Here is a 22,136-nt window from a genome sequence, read left to right on the forward strand (position 1 = left end):
TTAAACTTCTTCTACATCTCTCTCTTTAAGAACATGTGACTACTAAAAAAAAAAAAAAAAAAAAATACTTGAGACAAACACCATGTGAGGCCTTTTTCTTTCTAAGGGATACATGCCAAAAGAGTTTGAAAAGATTCTTCTGTCATGTAGGAGCATAAGAAAATGTAATTTATATACCCCTGGTTTATGAGCATCATGGATCTAAACTTTGGCTCAGAATCTAGGTCATTGTGAAAAGAAATGACTAAAGAAGATCCAGAATACAGGTGCAGCTACAATTCAATTACATACTTTCCCTTCGTGCAGGGTGTGTCTTTGTTCTCACAGCTGGAAGATGTGTACTTCAAATTTTCAACAAAGAAACGCCACCACATTAAAGAACTCCAGGAATTCCTGCGACCTGAACTGTAGCAATAACCATGCTATCTTCAATTGCCTTGCATAAGGATATTATGTACTTTCATCTCCCGCTTGTCAGTTCCCGACACATTTGGCAAAGCACATTAACAGGAGAAATGAAAACAATCATTTGAATACAAAGCTTAGGAAAGGAAACCACATGAAATATCGGATAACCAACAACTCCTAAGAATGTCTTTTCAGATTTTGAAAAGAAGAAGCAGAAATACAGTCATGCATTCTACTGATAATCTAGTCTTTGCTTTCATCATTCAATTTACTTTTGCCTAAAGGAAGACAAGAAAACAAAAACAGGTATGATCTAAATAAGAACAGAGATTTCAAAACCAAACTGCTGGTTTTTAGCCTACTCATTTCTCTCTGTGGAAAAAACGTTCATTTTACTTCGAGCCTTTTAACAGTTCAATGGTCATAATTTATACAAAACGCACAGATGGTCTTGGAGTGGTAAACTTTCAGATGTTAATACTTCCTGGCATATGGAACACTACTGTGGATCAGCATTTTGGCAGCATTTAAGTGATTTTAAAATTATTTATACATTAATACCTTGGAATCACTTCACGGTCATAGGTTATTACATCTTTAAATTGTCTGATTCCTGATTAGAAGTAGTTTTTATATTGATTCTAGACTGCTGAAAGTATTGAGTGCCTGGTGCTTTTGAATTAGAAGATGGCATCCCCTTGGGCATTGAAAGTAAATGTGATTCTCTAATAAATTAAAGACTGGCAGAAACCATAAATTGTGTAATACAAAATATGATGCAGGAAGAGTTTCCAAGATTTTTCTAAAAAACAAACAAACAAACCAAATTTACTAGAGCAGGTTTAAACTAGGAATGTTATAAAAATGAACACATATGTATTGATATAAACTTAAAAATTAACTGGCACATTGTATTTTTTATCTACCATATTGAGATATGACCTATGAAGAGTCCTGTCTGGTCTGAGCCCATTTTGGTATTTTTAATAAACTACCCTCCCCAACCTCCCTGAAATGTTACTTGTCAGGGTCATCTTTGATGGACACCAGGTTCTGATATCTAGTGGTCCACCCATAGTCGTCATGTTCCTTGATCTACCAGCTGCAACTGACTCCTCCCCAGATCCTCTTTAAAACACTGGACAGCCCACGGGCTTTGCTTTCTTTTCCACTTTCGGTTTCTGTTGCTCCTTCCTTTGCTTTTCTCCTTGAGAGCTAAGCCCCGCATCTCTTCCTTTCTGTCGAGACTCATTCCCTAAACGCTGTCACTTTCAGCACTGAAATAACAGGTAGACCCTGGTGAGTCTCATACATGTCAGGATAGACTCCTTTGTGTTAGGCAAACTGCAGGACTTATATCAGCCATAATCCAATCTACATCCACCCTCTAGGCTGGTCATGGGCCCAGAGTTGAGGAGTGTAGAGTTCTGTGGCTCATAATTCAGGCCTAGAGCCATGTGCATATTCCATGGACTAAGTTGGCCCATATAGAGGTTGTCTAGTGGTAAAGACCATGTACCTGAGGCTCACTCACTCACTGGTATTTAATAATGTTTTGGTGTTTGCACTCTAAATACTCGCAGCTGAAGTAGTCCAGGAGAGCTGCCTGAGAAGCTCCATCAGTCTTCCATCTGCTCACAGGGAGGGATCAACTGCATAGTAATGAGTACTTGGATGCTCAGCACAACTTAACTTATTCTCCAGGCTCAACCTCAAGTCTCAGTTTCTGACTCATACACCCAACTGCCTATTTCATATATACTTAGATCTTTTATGAGCATTTGAAAATTACCATGTCTAAACCTCAGCTCCTGACACATCCCACCCCAATCATCTACATTCAATGCACTGTAGTTAATGGCACCCACACATTCTGACTTTCTCGTGCCAACCCATAAAAGTATGCCTTGACTCTTCTTCACATCTTACAGGCCATATCCACCATGTCTCAAATTTTGGGGGGTACCACGTTATAATATATTCAGGATCTAATTACATTCCAGCCCCTTGGCTCCTAATGGACTGATTCAACCCATCATTTATCTCATGTCCGGAGTACTGTGATACCTCCCGATTAGTCCATCTACTTCTGAGAAGGCCACCATTCACACCTCCTGATCTCACAGTGACAAATGTCTCCTAACTTGACATTTAGGAAAAAAAAATACTTGCACTATCCGTAAGGTCCCACATAACTAGGCCCATTTGCTGTGTGCAGACATTATCTTCTATGACTCTCCCTTGCTTGCTCAAGTCAGCCCACACTTCTTCTTTGCTCCTAAGTGAAAATGTCAGTTGGTTATCACCTTTGGGTGGTCTAGAATCAACTGCTTTGTCTGATCAAATTACACATTTCCTAAATATCTGACCATTTTTCTGCTCACTTCCCCCCATATTTTTATTGAGGAATTCTCTGATCATTCTTTTAATATTGCAGACTTACTCAATCTCTAATGAATCCTTCTCTACCTTGATCTATTTTATTCTTTAAATAACATTGTACAATTTGCAAAATATATACTACAATTATTTAGTTGGTTTTGTCCAGAGCAACCTCACCACAATTTACTTAACTCTTGGTATTGAGAATTTTGTCTTTCATTTATATCAAATACAAATAGGTGCTCAGGAGAAACTTGAGAAAGTCAAATATAATATCCATTTAAGTGTGTCTGAATTATTAAGGCAGGGAAATGGGAAGTATAGAGAGTATGCACTAATGTGATCTGGAGTATGATATAAGGGTAAATGTTTTTATGTTAATGCTACACAGAACCCAAAGTAATCATTGCCACTAGCTAGGGAAGTATTTATTCTCAGTCTCTATTCCCTGTGCTCTTGACTTCATGTCCCCAAGCAAACTCATTACAAAGAATTCTCACTGTTTGTGACTTTTCGGTACCTCTTAGAAGCTGATAAAGCTGAATTGTCTTTTTCCAGCTTCAAGACTTCTAAGAAAATTTGAGACACTCATTTGAAGTCAGATCAGTGATGAAAAAAACAGAAACAAAAATAAAAAACATTTTATTTCCTTCCCTACACTTGGGTCCCGATGCTCCTTTTCTTGTTTTCTGCCTGCTGAACTATCATGCTACTTGGTTAACTGGTTGTTCAAGACTAGGACAAGCTTTTCGTAGATGCTTGTGATGCGTGTTATGACTTCTTTGATAAATTAGCAGAAGTCATTGTCTTACATACACACTCTCCTGGGCCACAACAGAAGACATCAGCATATGTGGAACAAGAAGAGGGGTACGGCACAACCATAGAATCCATGCGAGCGTGTTTGACGACGGTGTTCGGTGAACACCTCACAGGACAAAATACATGAAAGAGCCACATGGAATCATGGCTTCAAAAAGCACAGCATATACTTTTCTACTTCCATTGTGGATTTAAAATCTAATCTGTAACCATGGAATTTTATTTTCTAATGAGGCACAGTCATCATTTGCTTAGTAAGAGAGAGATTTTACTATTCAGAAGCAATACTAAACTACATAGAGTAGAAAAGCGAATCAAAAAGGAGAATGGGGTAAAGCAAGCCCTTGAAGTAAACCAGGAGATCTTTCAAAAATACCTTCTGTAAATTATTTTTGTAATAATGTTAACTGTAATATGTGGAGATGTTCTAAGTCTCAAGTAATCGTAATAATTGAATCTACATAAAAGTGTGAACTCTTACACTTTAGAATTGGAAATATGTTCCCTGCCTTTTATTAACCTTTAAAAACCATACGTTTTCATCACTTATTTTCACGTCTACATAAGGAAAATTGAAATATATTTCCTTTAAAAGAACTGAAAAAGAGAACTAATGCATGGCTTTATCGCCGAGAACTGATTTCTATGTTCTCTTTTGCTTGGGTAAAGATGCGCACAGTTATCTGGCAGATGTTCCCTGCCACTGGATTCAGTACTCACAGTGATTCTTTCATCTTTATCATCCAGGGGTGAGCCATCCTTTTTCCAGGAGATGGTGGGCTCTGGATGGCCCCGAGGAGGCTGGCATTCCATTACTGCAGGCTCACCTACAGCCACCATGACATCTGAAGGGTTTTGTCTGAAGTCATCCCGCAGTACTGTAGGGACAAGATTAAATCATCACACTCAATGATGAAATATGCAGTCCTTATCTCTGAGCTTCAGCCAAAGTGACATTTATTAGAATATACTTCTGCTAATAGCTATCTCAGTACAGCTTGAAGAACCCATATCTATTACAGGCATTTGCCGATTAGAAAAGGTACTTGTCCATTAAGCATACTCAGAAATGATTATTTCATATTCTTCACAGGCCAGCAAGCAGGTGCACTCTGCTGCTTCTTGCCCTCACAGTTAGCACTTCATTTGAATTTCATGTCTTTTCTTCCCACTGCCTACATTTCTCTCATCCATACACTAATGACGATAACTGAATCCTCCTTTAGCTACAAGAAACATCAGGATAATGCTTTCTATCTATTACTACATCAATTGCATAACACAAACAAAAATATGAATGAAGACACTTAACAGCATATATTTAATTGATTTTTTCTAGGTATTTAAATCATTGTAGATAACTTTATTATCAAGGTAATTTAAATATAGACACTATGAAAACTTTACACACATTTGCCAACTGCTTCAAAATCAGGGCACCTTTACATTGTCCCTGGGTTAGGAGGAGCTAGAATCCATGTTATAATTAGCAATGGCATCAGAATTTATGTCCAAAAGTTATTTTTGTTAGGCAGTATTTTATTAAATCCATAAACCTATTTAGAATGAAATACACTATTCATCTCTTTTATATCGTGAGCTCTAAATTTTAATGGAATAAACAAACTACTAATGTCATCTCAACTGGACAGGAATACACTACTCTATACTGTAAAATAAGCAGCATTATTTACTTAGTGACTAGAAGGAGGGAATGTGGGAAATTAAGCAAATAATGTGCTCTAAAAACAGTTCCTACGGGAAAATTGTCCTTAATACCTTGATAACATCAAGAGGTCATGAATTAAATCACAACCCTGTTCTTTGCTAGATAATTCTGAGCAGATTATTCAAACACTACATTTTTAAATACAAAGCAAGGAAGAAGACATATTCATCAACACAATATCTAATAAACGGTTAACTTGTCCATATTCATTTTCCTTTATCCTGTGTAGAATAAGATGTGAACCATCTTATAAAGCAATTTAAAGGAACACTTAAAATGTTTATTTTTAAGTTAAGTACAGAAATCTGGAGTGAATAGTGTTTATCTCTAAAAACTACTGGATTGAATTTTAAAACTACAGTTATATATTGGAATGGATTTATTTTCATCCATGTGGCTTTTTAAAATGCTTTAATAGATGAAGCACTGTGATACTGAAAACCATGAGTCAAAATAAAATCACCCCTAAATTTAGCTCTCCTAGCCTCAAATAAACTTACTGGCTCCCAGTTGTTTACATTTTTTCCTTTCATTTCTTTTTCTTTCCCTTCCTCTGTGCTAACCATGTTCATGTAACTCAGTAAGCCACGAGACTCATGCAAAACTGGGTTTCTCCTGCAAGCTGAAACATCTTTGATGTAGTAACAGCATGCTAGCCTGGGGAAAACGCAGCTTCAAGGAAGAGGCTTCTATCCTATCTTTGGAAAGAACAGTGAATGACAAGGAAAAGGAAGTATGACTGGCCCAAACTGTTGCAACAGCAACTTTTACACTACACACTCTTAAAACAACACAGATACAAAGTGCATCTTGTTGAGCCCGGATGTCTTTATTACCTCATTAAAAAAATAAATAAACAGACCTCGAAGGCTTTCACCAGTTATAAGTTATATTGTTATTAGGTGTTGAGAATGAACAACACACAAAATGTAAAGTTTATAGAAAAAACAAATTAACTGGTCTTAACAGGCAGCAAACTCCCATACTGGATCATGTTACTAGTCAGTGACAACACCTTGAATTGTTTTTTTTAAATATGAATATTATTTTTATTTTTTATTAAGAAATTTTTTATTAATTTTACATACCAACCACAGAACCCCCTCTCATCCCTCCTCCCACTCCCCTCCAAAATGTTTTAACACCCCCAAAACACCCAAAAGTAAAATATCTTGCAAATGAAAGTAACGATGTTTTCCATATTTTTTCTAAGTGGTAGACTTAAAATAATCTTGGTCATACTTTATCTTATTTATAAATTAAGATCATAATCTCCAATAAGCCAACAAATAGTAAAAAGTCTTATGAAAATGCCAAAGGTTTAAGATCAGTCAAGCTATTTTTTCCATTTATCATATTATTCAGGCTTGTTTTTATAGTGTAGAATAGAAAGCTAATAAAGTATAATCCATTAAAGATTGTTGCTTAGATAATGCTCATGTAACTATTTTTGCAGCTGTAAATTATAAAAATCCAGCATGCTTATGGCTATGCGCAATGTTTCATAAAAGCATGAGTTTAAGACTCTTTACTCGTCTACAAAAAAAGAATATTTCTTACCCATATTTGTCTTGAAATTTTCCTTTTGAGGATATTATCTGTCATATTATTAAATGACATTGTTTTTAAATTGTCCAATTTCAAAAACTTGTGTGTAGCTGGGTGCTGGTGGTGTATTCTTTTAATACCAACACTCTGGAGGCAGAGGCAGGTGGATCTCTGTGAGTTCAAGGCCAGCCTGGTCTACAGGGCAAGTTCCAGGACAGCCAAGGCTGTCCTCAAAAACTAAAAATCCCAAACCAAAACCCAAAGCAAAAACCCGGTGTGCATATGTAAGTAATTAAAAATTACTCTCAGTGCTGTTGAAAACTTGACAATGTGTACTCCAAAGCTCTTATCTTAGAAATTAACAAATTAAGGGTTGGGGAAGATGGCTGAGTGGGGAAAGTTGCTTGCAGACAGGCCTGATGACCTGAGTTCAATCTCTAGAATATAGGTGAAATGAGACAAGTAACTCTCACAGTTGTCCTCTGACCTACACATAGACACACAGACACAGACACAGACACAGACACAGACACAGACACACACACACACACACACACACACACACACTCAGACACACACACAGTGGGGGGTGTTGAGGCAGGAGAGAGCCCTTGTTGCTCTTGCAGAGGCCCCAGGGTAAGTTCCCGGAACCCACACAATGACTCACAACCATCTGTAAATCCAGTTCCAGGGGAATCTAAAGCTCTTTCCAGGCCTTTCTGGCCTCTGTGGGACCAATGACACAGGTGGTCCACAGACATACATGCAGGTAAAACACCCACAGACACACTAAAAGTAATATCACATCACATCAAAATCTCAAATGAGAATCTAACGAATCAGAGCTTCTCAAGGGAGAGGCACATGACACAAAACCAATAAAAAAAAAACATAATACAATGGTAATCTTAGCAATGTAGGACACTTAAGACGAGTCCAATGCTCAGTATCAGCTCTTTGAATCATTTAATTCTCCTAACAAACTAAGGATAAAGTGAGATTACCAATGTTATAACACAAATGGACACTGTGTAAAGAACCGGGCCAAGCTTCAATCAGATCTCCAGCCACAAAGGGAGCTTCCCACCAAGCAGCTTGTCTATCAGTCTTGTTTTTAACACTCTCTGCAGTTACAAAGACTTAAGTATCATAGTGTAACTAGTCTTCCAGCCTCCTTCCAAAGGAACAGAAGTTCACAGAGAAATTTCCCTCCTGACAGTCATATGGCTATCCTCTTAACATGCTGTACTCTACTTTCTCAGATCTTCCCATGTTTGGAAGGGACCTCTTCACATTTTGAGCAGCACATTGAGATTCAGAATTCATTATCCAGAATACATATGATGTGTTACTTCTCATCAACAGTTTATTTCAACTACAACCCAACTGAACAGGCTGTACAATAATAAGCATTTTAATTAAACATGGGCATTTTAATTAGAATTCAGTATCCTGGGGAAAACAAAAGAAGATAGTATAGAGTCTTGGGATCTATTTTTCTACACAAAAGGCAATCTTATCAATGAAGCTTGGCAGCAAGCAGTAAAGTCGTGTTTATAAGTAGAGAAAAAATAAAGTCTGTAAAAAGTGGAGGAGAAAATAAATTAGAAAGCATGTACCTAGTTATAAATTTGTAGTTCCTAAGTAATATATGCCTGTGCTAAGTAAATCATTCTACTTCTTTTCAAAATTATTAAACAATGTTCAACTTGAGGAAGAGTATAAATGACTCACTTTTACAATACATCATGATTCCCCGGGGGGAATATCAACTTACAGGCTTTCATTAAAAGTTGTTATTCAATATCAAAAATTAACTCTTTGATATAAGACATATGCACCAATTACAAATGTTGTGCCCAGTAACCTTGCTAAACAGATTTTCTATTTTCCTAATACAAGATAAAAATATATTCAAACAGTCTTGGGTTAGGGAGTTGGCTCAGGTAATAATACACTTACTCTAAAAGCATTAGGATATGAATTTGATCTCTAGTATCCACATAAAAATGTGTGGTGGTATATGTTTATAATCTCATCACTAGCAGGTAGAGATGGGCAGACTCCTGAGACTCAATGGCTAGCCAGCCACCCTAATATAATGAGTGAGTTCCACGCCACTGAGAAACTCTGTCTCCAAAACCAAGGTGAATGGCTCATGAAGAGTAGCACTAGGGATGCCCGTTGACCTCCAGAAGCATAGGCACCCACTTACATGCAGCCTCTCACAAATGAAACACACACACACACACACACACACACACACCAAAAAAGAAATCCTTGTCAGAAATAGAAACTGAATAGGATTTGTTGTAGGTTATTTTGAATCAACAGATATATTTTGGGAGCTGTACAGGAATGTACAGGAATATCTAAACAATTTGTCATCTGAACTTTTAGTTAGGAAGTGATATTTATAGGGAACAAAGAGTTCTAACTATCTCAAGATATCCTGAAATAAATGATCAGATTTTAACTTTAGAGAGTTCATATGCACAAGAAGATAGCACATTAAGTATGAAAACTAAAATGACAGAATATAAAATAATATTCCAAGTGTTGTTCATCTTAAGACACCACCTTGAAATGTCATTAAAAAAGCAAATATTATTTTCAAATATCGGTTCTGTACAGAGCTCTACATTTATGGTAATGGTTTCTAAAACACTTTACTTTTTAACTTGACACTGAATCTATTTGTGGGTATTCTTCCATATCTATGCCATCTTCTACAAGTGTTTTTTTAATTTAAATTTTTTATTTCATTTTAATATACAACCACAGATCTCCCTCCCATCCCTTCTCCCACTCCACAACCCTAGTCTCCCCCACCACTCCCCTTTCCCCTCCCCATGGGGAGTCAGCAAAGCCTGGTATATTCAGTTGAGGTAGGACCACATCCAAGCACCACGCTGAGCTCCAGGAGTCCAGTCAAGGAGAGGGAAGAGGGATTCTATGAGCAAGAGGGGAGGTCAAGATCATGATGGGAGAAACCTACTGAGACATCAAAACCAAGCTCCTGGGAACTCACGAACTATAGACCAACAGCTGTGGAGCCTGCATGGGACCAAACTAGCCCTCTGCATACGGGAGACAGTTGTGTAGCTTTGTCTGTTTAAGGGGCCCCTGGCAGTGGGATTAGGATCTATCTCTGGTGTATGAGCTGGCTTTCTGGAGCCCATTCCCTATGGTGGGTCGCCTTGCTCACCCTTAATGCAGGGGGCGGTGCTAGGTTCTACAAGTGGTTTTAATGCATGCCACTTTATTTTAGAATGTAGTTTTGCTTTGGTTAAGACTCTAGGGGGAAAAACCATGCTGGAAGCAGCACTGACGTCTTAACTGCTGGAGCTTCTGAGATTTCACAAGCTGCTGAATCTCCACCCTAGGAAAGAAGAATACTTTTTACTTAGAAAATATGTTATTACTAAAGTTATCTGGCGCTGGTAGATGCCATGTCTCAGTTAATCTTAGGGAAGTTATGTGCACACCACTGCAAACAGAAAGAGATGCTATTACCTGAATCAAAGTAACCAACGGTAACCTGTTACTTTATATAAGGTTTACAGGAGGAGCAAGCAAAGTTAACACATATGGATGTCCCCATGGTCTGGTACTGCTGGGCTGCAGCACTGGGAGCCATATTGTTCTTGGCCTCCGCCTTTCTTCCTGTCATGGTACAGCAGAAAAACCCTAAGACCTTTTTACATGTCAGGCAAGAATGAACTTCCCGACTGGACCCAATTTGGATCCGTATTTCCATGTTGCAGAAGCGCGGACAACACTGTGATGCTTCCTGCTCTGCGGTTCAGGATACCCGCCAGCACTTACAACAATGGCGCCGATTCATGGAGTCAAATGAAAGGTAAGTTTGGCACGCTAGGTTGAAGTGCACATCTGTAATGCATTCCAGAGAAAAGTGGACATTCATAAGAATCGACGTTTAAAAAGCTAAAACCCAGCAGATTTGAAAGTCTGAGACAACATAAAAATACGCATGACCAAGGAGGAAAAGTCAAGTGGCTAACTCCTGTCTGCTATATTAAAAATGTCAGTAATCCACTAGATGTGTGCACATTACAGACTTGAATATAAAGTTTGAGTGAAATTAATTAACTACTGAAAAATGCATCATTTCTGGAGCAGAATTTTATTGGCCCATGACACATACGAGTTAAAAAACGGAAGTCACAAATTTCAGAATTCCCAGGGTCTCTTGCAGGACGACTTCATGACTGTGATAAGCGTACTCACAATGACTCAGTTATTTCCACCCCAAACGCAGCTTTGCACTCTATCTTGATAGGGTTATTATGAAAACTAATTATTTAATGTTTATACAGGACTTGCCATTTTTATGGGGCATTACATCTACAAAGAAGTATTGCTATTAGTCACTATGTAAGAAATTGCCAAATTTCTCAGCTGCCAGTACAAATGGGAAAGAGGACAAAGAATGCCATTGATGGGGGCCTCTAAGTGCCAGAATGAAAGTCACACGCAGGAATACCCTGGCAGGGTTAAAATAACACAGACAAAATGAGGATATCTGAGCTATGGGACCCTGATTAGAACAAGACAGGCAGGCATTCTTTCTTTCATAAAATCAACGTTATATTTAGTACCCTGTGCTCAGGAGTCTTCAAGCAAAAGAATATTCTTGTGTATTTACTGCCTGCCTCTGTCTGAAGGTCAACTCCATGAGAACAAGGAATCTGTCATCACCACTTCCATATCACCACTGCTCGGAATAACGTGGAAGATACGGTATACACCAGCCAGTGTTTACAATGCATGTTTTGTGCATTAGATATGAGATAGGAAATGGTGAAGCCAAACTGCATTAGTCTTAGTCTCTTGAGGCTTGAGATGAAAGAAGGTAGACAGACAATATTATAGGTAAATGCTACACATACAGAGAGGGAAATACATTGTGATAAATAGACAATTATTATTATACATATTTATAAATAAATGTATATGCATATATATGCAAATATACAATTATTAATTAATTAATATGCCTTATTGCATATGCTACATTATATAATATATTGCATATATGCTATTTTTGTGATACACGTAGGAAGGAAAGGGTCAAAAGCCATGTGAAAGATGCTATACAGAGTCTCTGAGGAAGGAAGGGGTAGGCTAAAGTCTGAAAAATGAGCAAGAATTAGCCTAAGGAAGCACACCGCAGGATGAGGAAATAATCTGCGTGGAAGAGGAAATCTGGCACTCTGAAGGAATTCTAAGAGACTTAGTCTAGTGCAGCAGGTCAAGTTGCTAGCGACGTCACTTAGGTCTGACAGGGAGCGCGGGGGAAGTTTGGCATGCACAGCACCCAACAGAACAACTAGTTTCCACTTCATGTTCCACAAGGACTCTCAAGACCCAATCACAGTAGTTTGGGGATGTATCTATCATAATGAAATGCTCATTCTGGCTGCTCTGTGAAGGAACATGGGATGGAAATAAGAATGGAAGTGGACAAAAAAAAAAAATTAAAAGGCCGTTGTATTAACTAAGAGGGAAAAAAGTCAGTGGTCTGTGATATGATGTTACTATCAGGCTTGGCTCAAGGAAGGGGCACATTAGAGGTGCATTTGTAGATAAAAATGAAACTGACTTCATGAGGGGTAAAGTGGACAGAAATATGCCAAAATTGATACCTACATTTCTTGTGTAATGGCACATTCCTTTTTAATGTACAGGAGAATACATTAACGATGCACAGGTAAATTCTTTATGGGGAAAAGCAGAAATACAGAAATGCTTTTTTTTTTGACAAAGAAAGAACATAGGGATAATAAAAAAATCATTTAGTTGATTAAAATATTACAGTTTTAATTCTGCTCCTTACTATTTAATGCAGATTGAGTTTTTTTTTTTTTTTTTTTTTTTTTTGAAGGTTTTTTGTAGCTTTGCTTTTGAGCTACTTGTACCAGCTGCCTCGACTCAAGAGATCCCTGCTCTGCTGAGTGCTGATTAAGGGTGCCAAACCTGCGCAGATTGAGTTTTACTCACTAAGACTGTGTTGTAATATTCCAAATCCCAGTTGCTAAGTGACAATATCCCTCAATCAATTAAACCATATTATGATTTTTGAATGATTGATTTTTAATTTAATTTGAGGCACATCATATATCTTCTACGACTTAACTACTTGAGAGTCGCCACTAGAAAACAATTACAACGTAATAGGAATATCATCTTCCATCCATGGTACACATTCCAAATGCTAACACTGTTTAAGGGACTTTGCAAGCATTGATGTACTGAGTGGCCACAGTAGACTAGGAGAAGGGGTTTTGATCATTTAGAGAGACGGTATGACTTACAGGAGGTTCATTTTCTCCAGCTCCCATACAGCGGTACAGCACACAGCCAGTACATACTACACAAATTTAGAGATTTTTGTTAGTCACCACAAATTGAACATTTAGCATTAATATTGACTGGCCTTCTAGGAAATGTCCAGAGTCAAGACTGTACCCCTATGGGTTAACAAGAATTCTACTTGTGTATCATTTTCAAGTATACTCAGCTGTGGAAGTACTGATACTTGAAAATACGGTGTGGAGAAGTATGAGTTCCGCTACCTCACATAGCGCGTTTATGTCGTTCTGTACAACTATAGCTTACGTACTCCTAAAGTCATGCAATCTAAGCATGAAGTCCCTAGTTTCCACTCCCACCCCACATCACACACAAAGCCAGGCAGTGAAGGGCTCAAGGTTTTTCTACGAGTCACTAGACATGTATAGCATTAGCCCCCAGCAATAACTATTTCCATACTCATTATTACAAGGGCTTGTATATTTTACAAATTGCCTGTAAAAGACTAGAATGCCTTCTAATCAGAATATTTGATGGGAAACAATGGCTGTTGAAGAAAGAAAGAAAGAAAGAAAGAAGAAGAAAAGAAAGAAAGAAGAAAAGAAGGAAAGAAAAGAAAGAAAGAAAGAAAGAAAGAAAGAAAGAAAGAGAAGGAGAGGAGAAAGAGAGGGAGAAGGAGGGAGGGAGGGAGGGAAGGAATATACACATAGAGTTTCTTCATTTCTGAAGCCTAGGAGAAAAACTAAAATGAGATTTCAAATATTCCTAGTGAGTAAGGGATGGGAATGCCTAGAAATGGTTACAGTCTCAAGGGAGAAAAATCCTCACAGTTTAAAATGATCTTGTTAAAACCGCCCTGGCAATTGTGAAGCAACAGAGAAAACAGCAATTGGATTTAAAAAAAAAAAAAAAAGAAAAAAAAAAAAAAAGAACCTCCAGTGTATCTTTGTGCAACATAATTAAGGTTGCCAATTATAACAGCTCTCCCCAAACCCAAAGGAATATTTTCAATGATAGAGAAAACCCAAGTCTAAATAGCACACAGAGGACACATCTAAACAAAAAGGTCTTTAATTGGTGACAATCTGCCCTAAATCACTATTACCATTTTCGAGCATAATAACTTTCAGATCCGCTCATTCCTTGGATCTTCCCCTATCGCAGGCTGTCGAGGGCTTCAGAATAATAATGGTGAGCACCTAACAGGGCTTTCAATCTCCAAGGACTGTAACAAGTGTGCAATTGTGTAGCTGTGCGAGCTGCCTTTTCCTAAGACTGCAGATCTCTTGGGAGAGAGAACATTCAGCCTCCAGTTCTCTGGCCAACAGGATTTCAGGCCTCTTTTTTTTTTTTTTTTTTTTTTTTTGCTGAGAACTGCAAACACACTAACAAGCTCCGAGTAAAAGTAAAGGGATTAATTATTGAAAAGCATCATCTTATAAATCATCTTAATGATGCTAACTTTATCAATAATTCTACTTCAGTTGATAGGCAACTTAGTCCTCCTCAGGAAGTATTAGATGCAAAAGAAAAATGTCAAATATGATAAGACAATAACTACACATAAGATGGTCAAAACATCTTATGCTATGAAGCACTCTTAAATGTTTAGTGTATGTATCTAATTTTTTTAAATCACATATTGGAAATGAAACATCTATGATCCAGGGAAATTCCATGCTGCAACCTGTGTTATTTGCAACAACTCCCCACAAGAACCTCGGTGTGAGTCTCAATTGAGTTTACTCAAGGCACATCACACATTGTCAACAACCAGGATGCCTTGGAGTCCTGTTCAGCCTGTGAGGCAAGGGCAGAACAGTGTGCCTCTTTCTGGAAGGCCCCTGGCTCACACAGAAGGAGTCACAAGTTAGCAGAGGAAGGTGTGATGGTTATATAGACCGCTTGACAAAAGGTCCCGATGATGCCCTTCTTGGATAGCTTGGCAAATGGACTTCCCGATGCTTCCAAAGCCTTAGATGAGCACCATGTTCACGGACGTCAATTTTGTTTCAGTTCGTCACTAAATCAAACTGGATTATATTGTGGATGGCAAGCAGCTAAGTTTCTGGGGTCTTGTTAAACTGACATGGGGAAAAGTGAGGTAGGGCTGAAGAGATGTCTCAGCCGTGAAGCGCACTTGGGGCTCTCCTAGAGGACTTGAGTTTACAATAGCCTGTTAGTCCAGCTCCAGGGAACCTGCCATCTTCTGGCCTTGGTAAGCACTGTACCATACAGCCACACAGATGTATACACCCCCGGCAGCCTCCCCCAAAACATACTTTAAAAAATTCTGTCATGTGTTTGGTAATTACCACAGTTTATGTGGTAAAGACCAATACAAAGAGCTCAAACCTAAAATCTCACCGAAGATGGCTTCCAATGCAACAAAGGAACAAATAAAAAACATGGCTCATTAAAAAAAGAAAAGACAGAGAAAGAAAAAAAATAGATGCAAATCTAGTCAAAACTGTCCTTCATAAGATCTAGTCTGTAACATCAGCATTGAGTTACAAATAAATAAATAAAGCTAGAGCTAAACAGATGACTGACTCAGTCTGTGAAGTGTCTGTCATGTAAGCCTGAGGACCTGAGTTCAGATCCCCTAAACTCATGTAAAGGCTGAGTACAGCAGTGTACATCTTTAACACCAGGGCTAAGGACGCTGAAACAGACAGATACCCAGCACTTCCCACCAATCTAAGCAAGCCTGTGAGCTCCAGGTTCAGAGTCAGACAGACCCTGATGCAAAGAGGAAGCAAGAGACTGACTAAAGAAGAAGACATCCCACATGGATCTCTAGCCGCCAAGCATACCCCCACACCCACACTCTTATAAACATGACCACTCACCCACACACCACCCCCACACACACCCCACAAAGTTAGGCAATCCTTACAAACAAGCCCAGTGAACCACTGTGATTCACGATTCACCCGATTCATCCTGTACTTCATACAATTCAGTTATGTGCTTGGGCCTTTCTATGTCTGGGCTTACATCCAAATATTTGACCAACTGCAGAGTGAAAATATTTTTAAATTGCATTTAGACTAAATATATACATAGACTTTCTCAAGTTATTCCCAAACAACACAGCATAAACAATTTACATAGCATTACAATAGGTATTAGAAGTAACCTAGAGATGATTTAAACCATACCATGGGCATGTGGAGGTTACATGCAAATGCTCCGCCATGTTATACAAGGCACTTCAGCATCATTGGGTGCTGGTGTGTGTGTGTGTGTGTGTGTGTGTGTGTGTGTGTGTGTGTGTGTGTGGTGTGTCCCTGAAACTAACATTTCTGGCAGACATTGAGAGCCAACTGAATACATATGTACAGTCAGTTGAATTTGTCAATTTTACTCTTCACTTCTTCATATGGATTCCCTGTTCTACACTCCACCCACTGTTACTCCCCTTCACGGTCTATGTACACAGAAAGTTTTGTATGTGGGGTTTATTGCGCCTCTTCAGTCAGTTTCCCAGAATACCAAAAAACTGTGGAACACCTTTACTTTCCTACCTTTACTGCCTTGAAGCTTTTTTCACCTCTGAGAGTGCATCACAGAAAGATCTAGAAGTCCACACAACTTTTTTTTTTTTTAGGCAAAAGAAGTAGAAACACAAAAGCCAAGATGGAAGGAGTAATTTCACAGCGAGGGCATTCTCAGGATGCTTGCTACATGAACAATACGGGTGAAATAGAGAATCTAGAACACGTAAAACCACCGTGAGGGCTCACCATTAATTTCTATGGGGATCGGAGGTGGACCAGTGCCCTAAACAAGATTCTCCTTCCTGGACCATGGTGGAGCACACCTTTAATCCCAGCACTCCCACTCTGTGAGTTCGAGGCCAGCCTGGTCTACAGAGTGAGTTCCAGGACAGCCCTGGCTACACAGAGAAACCCTGTCTAGAAAAGCAACCAAGAAAAGTCAAATAAACAAACAAAACCAAAAAGACCCCCGCCCCCCCTCTACGCTAGCCACATGCTTTCCTCATAGCCCCGCCTCAGTATAAAAGAAGGCACAACCTCAAAGCCTGCCTGGCTTTTGCAAATGAGCCACATTAAGAATGATAAAACCATTAGCAACTCTAGGTGCAGAAACAATACAAAGGAGGCTATGAGTTTAGCTGCTCTGAAGGATCACTGTGGATTAGGCTCTCCTTTAACAGACCCCAGTTGGGGTGGTAACATCGTTTGTAATTTTAACAACTGTAGATGGTTTTAGTTTTCAAGTAGCAGCTGCGACTTTCTTGACAATTAAAAATAAAAAATCCTTTGATTTTGAAAGACGGTTCTGTTTTTATTGCATTGTTTGTAGCTGGTCAATAATGTTTGTCATATATTTTGCCTATATGTTAAATATGGTGATACACATGTTTTATGTGTAGTTTTCATTTGCTTTTTTGAAACATGTGTAGTGAGTTCCTCCTCTGCAGCAGCAAATCTTGTTAAGACAATAAAAATGAAAAAACCAATCATTTTATACATCACTTTATTAACTATTAGAAGAAAATCTAGAACAACTGGGTTTTGATTGTATCAAATTTTCTTAGCTGCAATTGTTAATAATTAGAAAAGGAAGCATATTGGTAACACCATATTTGACATATTAATTAAGGTTTTAATTCTAAACACAATATTTCAGCTTCTTATGGACACAATTTCAAATTGTATAATTTGAGAATTTTAAAATAAATGTGATATCAAAGTTAATTTGATGCATGTAGCCTTCATAATACAAACTGAATTGTAACAAACCCAATTACCTTAAAAATCAGTTATGACTAAAATCACATTTATTTTGAAACATGACAATTTTTGTTATTATTATTAATAATAAAGTATTTGGTAAAGTAATTATAAAGCAATTTTTCTACATCTAAATAGGTTTCATTGTCCCTTTAGTAGATCTGGTAGGAAACTAAATAAACGTCCTAATTTAAATGCCTGGTTAGAGTCAGGTGTGATGGTACAGCCTTTAATCCCAGCATTCAGGAGGCATATACAGGAAGAACTGAGTTTGAATTCAGCCAGAGCTTCAAAGAGAAACCCTACCTTGAACAACCAAAATAAAAAATAAATAAATAAATAAATAAAAATGAAAGATGATGATGATGATGACATGATAATCCTGACTTATAGACTTCAAGGAGAAATTCCATGGTCTTAATGAGCAAAAAGTTGAGTCATCTAAAAAATTGTAGGTTAAAAAAAAATCATGCTTACAACACAGAATGCTTTCTGACCTAAATACCAAAAGCCAGGAAATAATAAAATCAAAAACACATTGTTGCTCCCATATTCAACTGTAATTCAATCTGTTACTTGTGCATTAATTGGTGTTAAGTACATTGCTATTAAAGGGGAGCTTATGTGAATACAGAATGATGAAGGACCTATGTCCATAACATAACAAGGCCCCCAAACAAATAATATTCCATCATTTCCAAATTGTGTATCTTATCTTCCTTTTGTGTTCACAGGTTATAGAGAGATAATTTTACTTGAGTCCTGTATATTTGACCCATGAAGTCCTCTTAAATTCCACAAATAATAGAAGCTAATGACCTACCTCGTATAAGAAAATTTGGTGATGCTACATTTTAATAATGAAAAGTTTATCCATTTTAAGATAGCTAATTTTATGGTCCCTCCTAACCAAATAAGTTATGCAGGTTCTTCATTAAAAATGTTGCAAAAGACACCATTTTTCTTTTTTGAGAAAAGCATCACATAACTTAATATCACATTTAAATGGCCTGAATTTTACACTACTCAAATTTTGCTGATAGAATGAAAACAAAGGCACATCAAAGCATCGTGAATAGTAAACTGAAGATCACTACCAACATTTATACATGATCCTAGGAGCAGGAATGTTACAAAAGGTAATTAATGTGGAGGAAACTAGATGAGCAGGACACGGAGCATGATAAAGGACACATGAGGTATACACGTATTTTACTTCAAACGGTATGAATAATTGAAAGGCTCTACAGCTATGATAAAGTGACCTAAGTAGGACTTGGGAGAAGCATAGTGCTGTCACTAACAGGAATAATGGCAGGCTACTGGAAAGAGTGGCAATTCAAGCATTCCCTCTGACCCCACAAGCAGCAGACACAGAGTATTAGCAGCAAGCTAGCACTTAAACAAAATCAGAGACATGAGAAAACCTAAATTACTACCTAGCTCTCTTTTGGTTCTCTAATGGTTTGCAAATGAACTAGTGAACACATTTATACCAGTTTTAGAAGGCTTGGGCACTGACAGGCTGTTTTCGTATTTTAATCCCTGAACACTGCCTCCAACTGAATGATTTAAGGTATGTGGCACTTTATCAGTTGCATTATTAAATTTACATTGTAATATTCCAGATTATATTCAATGTTGAAGTACATTTTGAGGTGGTTGTGAATTTTAGCTAGTTATGTGTAGTGTTCTTCAGTACAAGACTCCACAATACATGTGCAAAACAAGACATAACGTGAAATTTGTCTTCTCCCTGACATAGAAACCTTACCACTTGGTATTATTTATTCATTGTTTTTCTTAATCCAGTACACAGACATTCAGAGTCGTATTATGAGAGAACACAAAACACAGTCTCTGTCTGTGATTCCTCGTCTCATGAAACTATATTCATTCCACAAGAACAATCCGGCTACCCCTCCACCTCACCCCACCGGCATCCCCTGTGTCTTCTACCCCGTTGCTTACCTCCAACCCTAGCCTTAAAGCCAGGCAGTCTGTACATAAGAAAATTAAAATCACCGTGGGGCATGTGAGCCCAATTATTCTGAGAAATAAAATTTCACAGAGGAGAGGTAGAAGAGATATTGTTAATTAAGTCTTACAGGATGTGAATTTAGTCAATTCGAAGAAAATGGAAGTTCTATGTGTTGTGGTTTTTCAATAGATAACTGTGCTTCTTTAGGCAAAATAAACTTTTACATAAACGTTCAAGAGTGAGGACTCTTAAGGGAATGATGAGTCACTCTAACAGTTGAAAGGTTCAAAAACAATTTGATGATATATGCCTCAAGTACATGCATGTGAGTTATATCCAAGAAAGGGGGGGGCACGTGTGTGTGTGTGTGTGTGTGTGTGTGTGTGTGTGTGTGCGCGTGTGCGTGCGCGCGTGTGCACGCGTGCACTGGCACACTTGTAGAAGTCAGAGATGAATTCACAGCATTGGGTTCTATCATTCTCTCATGTCGGTTCTGGGGATTGGATTGTAGTTATCATGCTTGGCGGCAAGTACATTCATCCATTCAGCCATCTCACTGGTCTCGTAACTTTTTTTCTTCAGTAAAAAACATATAATACTTTAATTAGCAGAGGACTTTTTGATATGTTCTAAAATATAACAGTTTAGAGATGGGGTAACACAAATAAATAAATCTATAACTTGTGACCTTACTTTATATATTATTGTGAATGTTTCAGTAAGAAAGGGCTAAAATGTGTTTTGTTCTTTTTAGTCCAAGTATTCATTTTACAGATGGAAAAACTAAGTTACAGAAATTAAAGCCATGAGTTTAATGCTACAGTAACTGCCATTGTCGCTGGCCTCCCATTAGATTATCTTTGCTCAGTGACAACTTGAACAGACTCCAAAAACAATTAAAGGCTTTTTAAAATTTAACAAATCTTTGAGAAGCATTTAAAAGTGTTTGCCAACAGTGGAAGAGAGGGACCTCAGAGAAAGCCCCTGGCAGACAGGAGTAGATCAAGGTGGTTCACTGGGGAAGGATTGCTTATATCGTGTCTTCCCTATTAGCTCAGCCTCACAAAGTTCATACTCCGATGACAATTATATTAATTCAGTGAGTAATAGTACAGTGTGAGGCTGTAATCACAAGAGGAAATTAGCTAACCATCCCCTAAGAGCTGCATCTATTTGCTATGGCATCTGTTAGTTTCCATGCCCGCCGCCCCCTCGAACATCCTTCCAGCTTAGGAATTCCATTCTCGGGCTCACGAATTTACGTTGAAGACAATGTCATCATAATCTCTAGCTGTCACAGAGATATAAGGCCTGTGATGATCAAATAATGGTTCATTCTGTCATCACGACAGCTTTAAAAATGACAGCCCTTGTAGAACTGACGACTTGCTTTAAAAAGAAAAGCTGCAGAGTTAATTTGATGGCTATGTGACAGTTTTTAAAGCAGAAGGCTTACTGTATGGGGAAGGTACAGCTGTAATGTTAATTTAAATTGAAACACCTCAATGAATTAGCATACATTTTATATTGTTTCCTTTTATTTTTGAACAGAGTCTTTATGCCAGGCTGGCCTCAAACTCTCTCTGTAGCTGAGGCATGTACATCTTGTTTATGTGATACTGGGGATTGGACCCAGGACTTCATTCATGCTAGGCAACAGGACTACATCTCTATTCATGTTTCAGATACTTTTTAAATGTTTATTTTGAAAGTCTAAAGACTTGCAGCTTCCTATTGTAACCTGGTTTCTGCAATTAATAGCTGGGGGTATAGATAATGGTAACGTGCTTGTAGGAGGTACAAGGCATAGAGTTCAATCTCCTTCACTGATACAAAAAACAAAACAAACAGAAAAAGATGCCTTACGTTTAAAGAGAAGCCCTTCCATTCACTGTCATAGGATATAGACATTCCTTCAAGGTCTACCTACATAGACCATGAGGTGACTTTGGTGTGTACCGTAAGTCTTACAGACACTTGGGACTTGGTCAAATAGCTTAAAACTATATGTGAATGGAACAGCAGACTAACATCCAAAGATTGGTTCCTATGTAACTCAAACTTCACAAGGAGATAAAAAGGTTATTTCAATGTTTATCTTAAATGTACATTAAAATTTATTAGTAAAAGAAAATTTGATTGAACATTTCGTATTCCTCTAGATACA

At 37.9% G+C, this 22,136-nt stretch overlaps 1 protein-coding gene across 1 annotated transcript in view; it reads right to left on the reverse strand.

The window, feature by feature from the left end:
- The window catches only part of Robo1 (roundabout guidance receptor 1), a 992,815-nt gene that overhangs the window by 142,073 nt on the left and 828,606 nt on the right, over nucleotides 1-22,136 (reverse strand). The window contains 1 exon segment of the mRNA XM_028874769.2: nucleotides 4,333-4,490. Coding sequence (XP_028730602.2) covers nucleotides 4,333-4,490 — 158 coding nt within the window.

Source organism: Peromyscus leucopus, chromosome 12 (genome assembly GCF_004664715.2).
Source record: "Peromyscus leucopus breed LL Stock chromosome 12, UCI_PerLeu_2.1, whole genome shotgun sequence".
NCBI lineage: Eukaryota > Metazoa > Chordata > Mammalia > Rodentia > Cricetidae > Peromyscus > Peromyscus leucopus.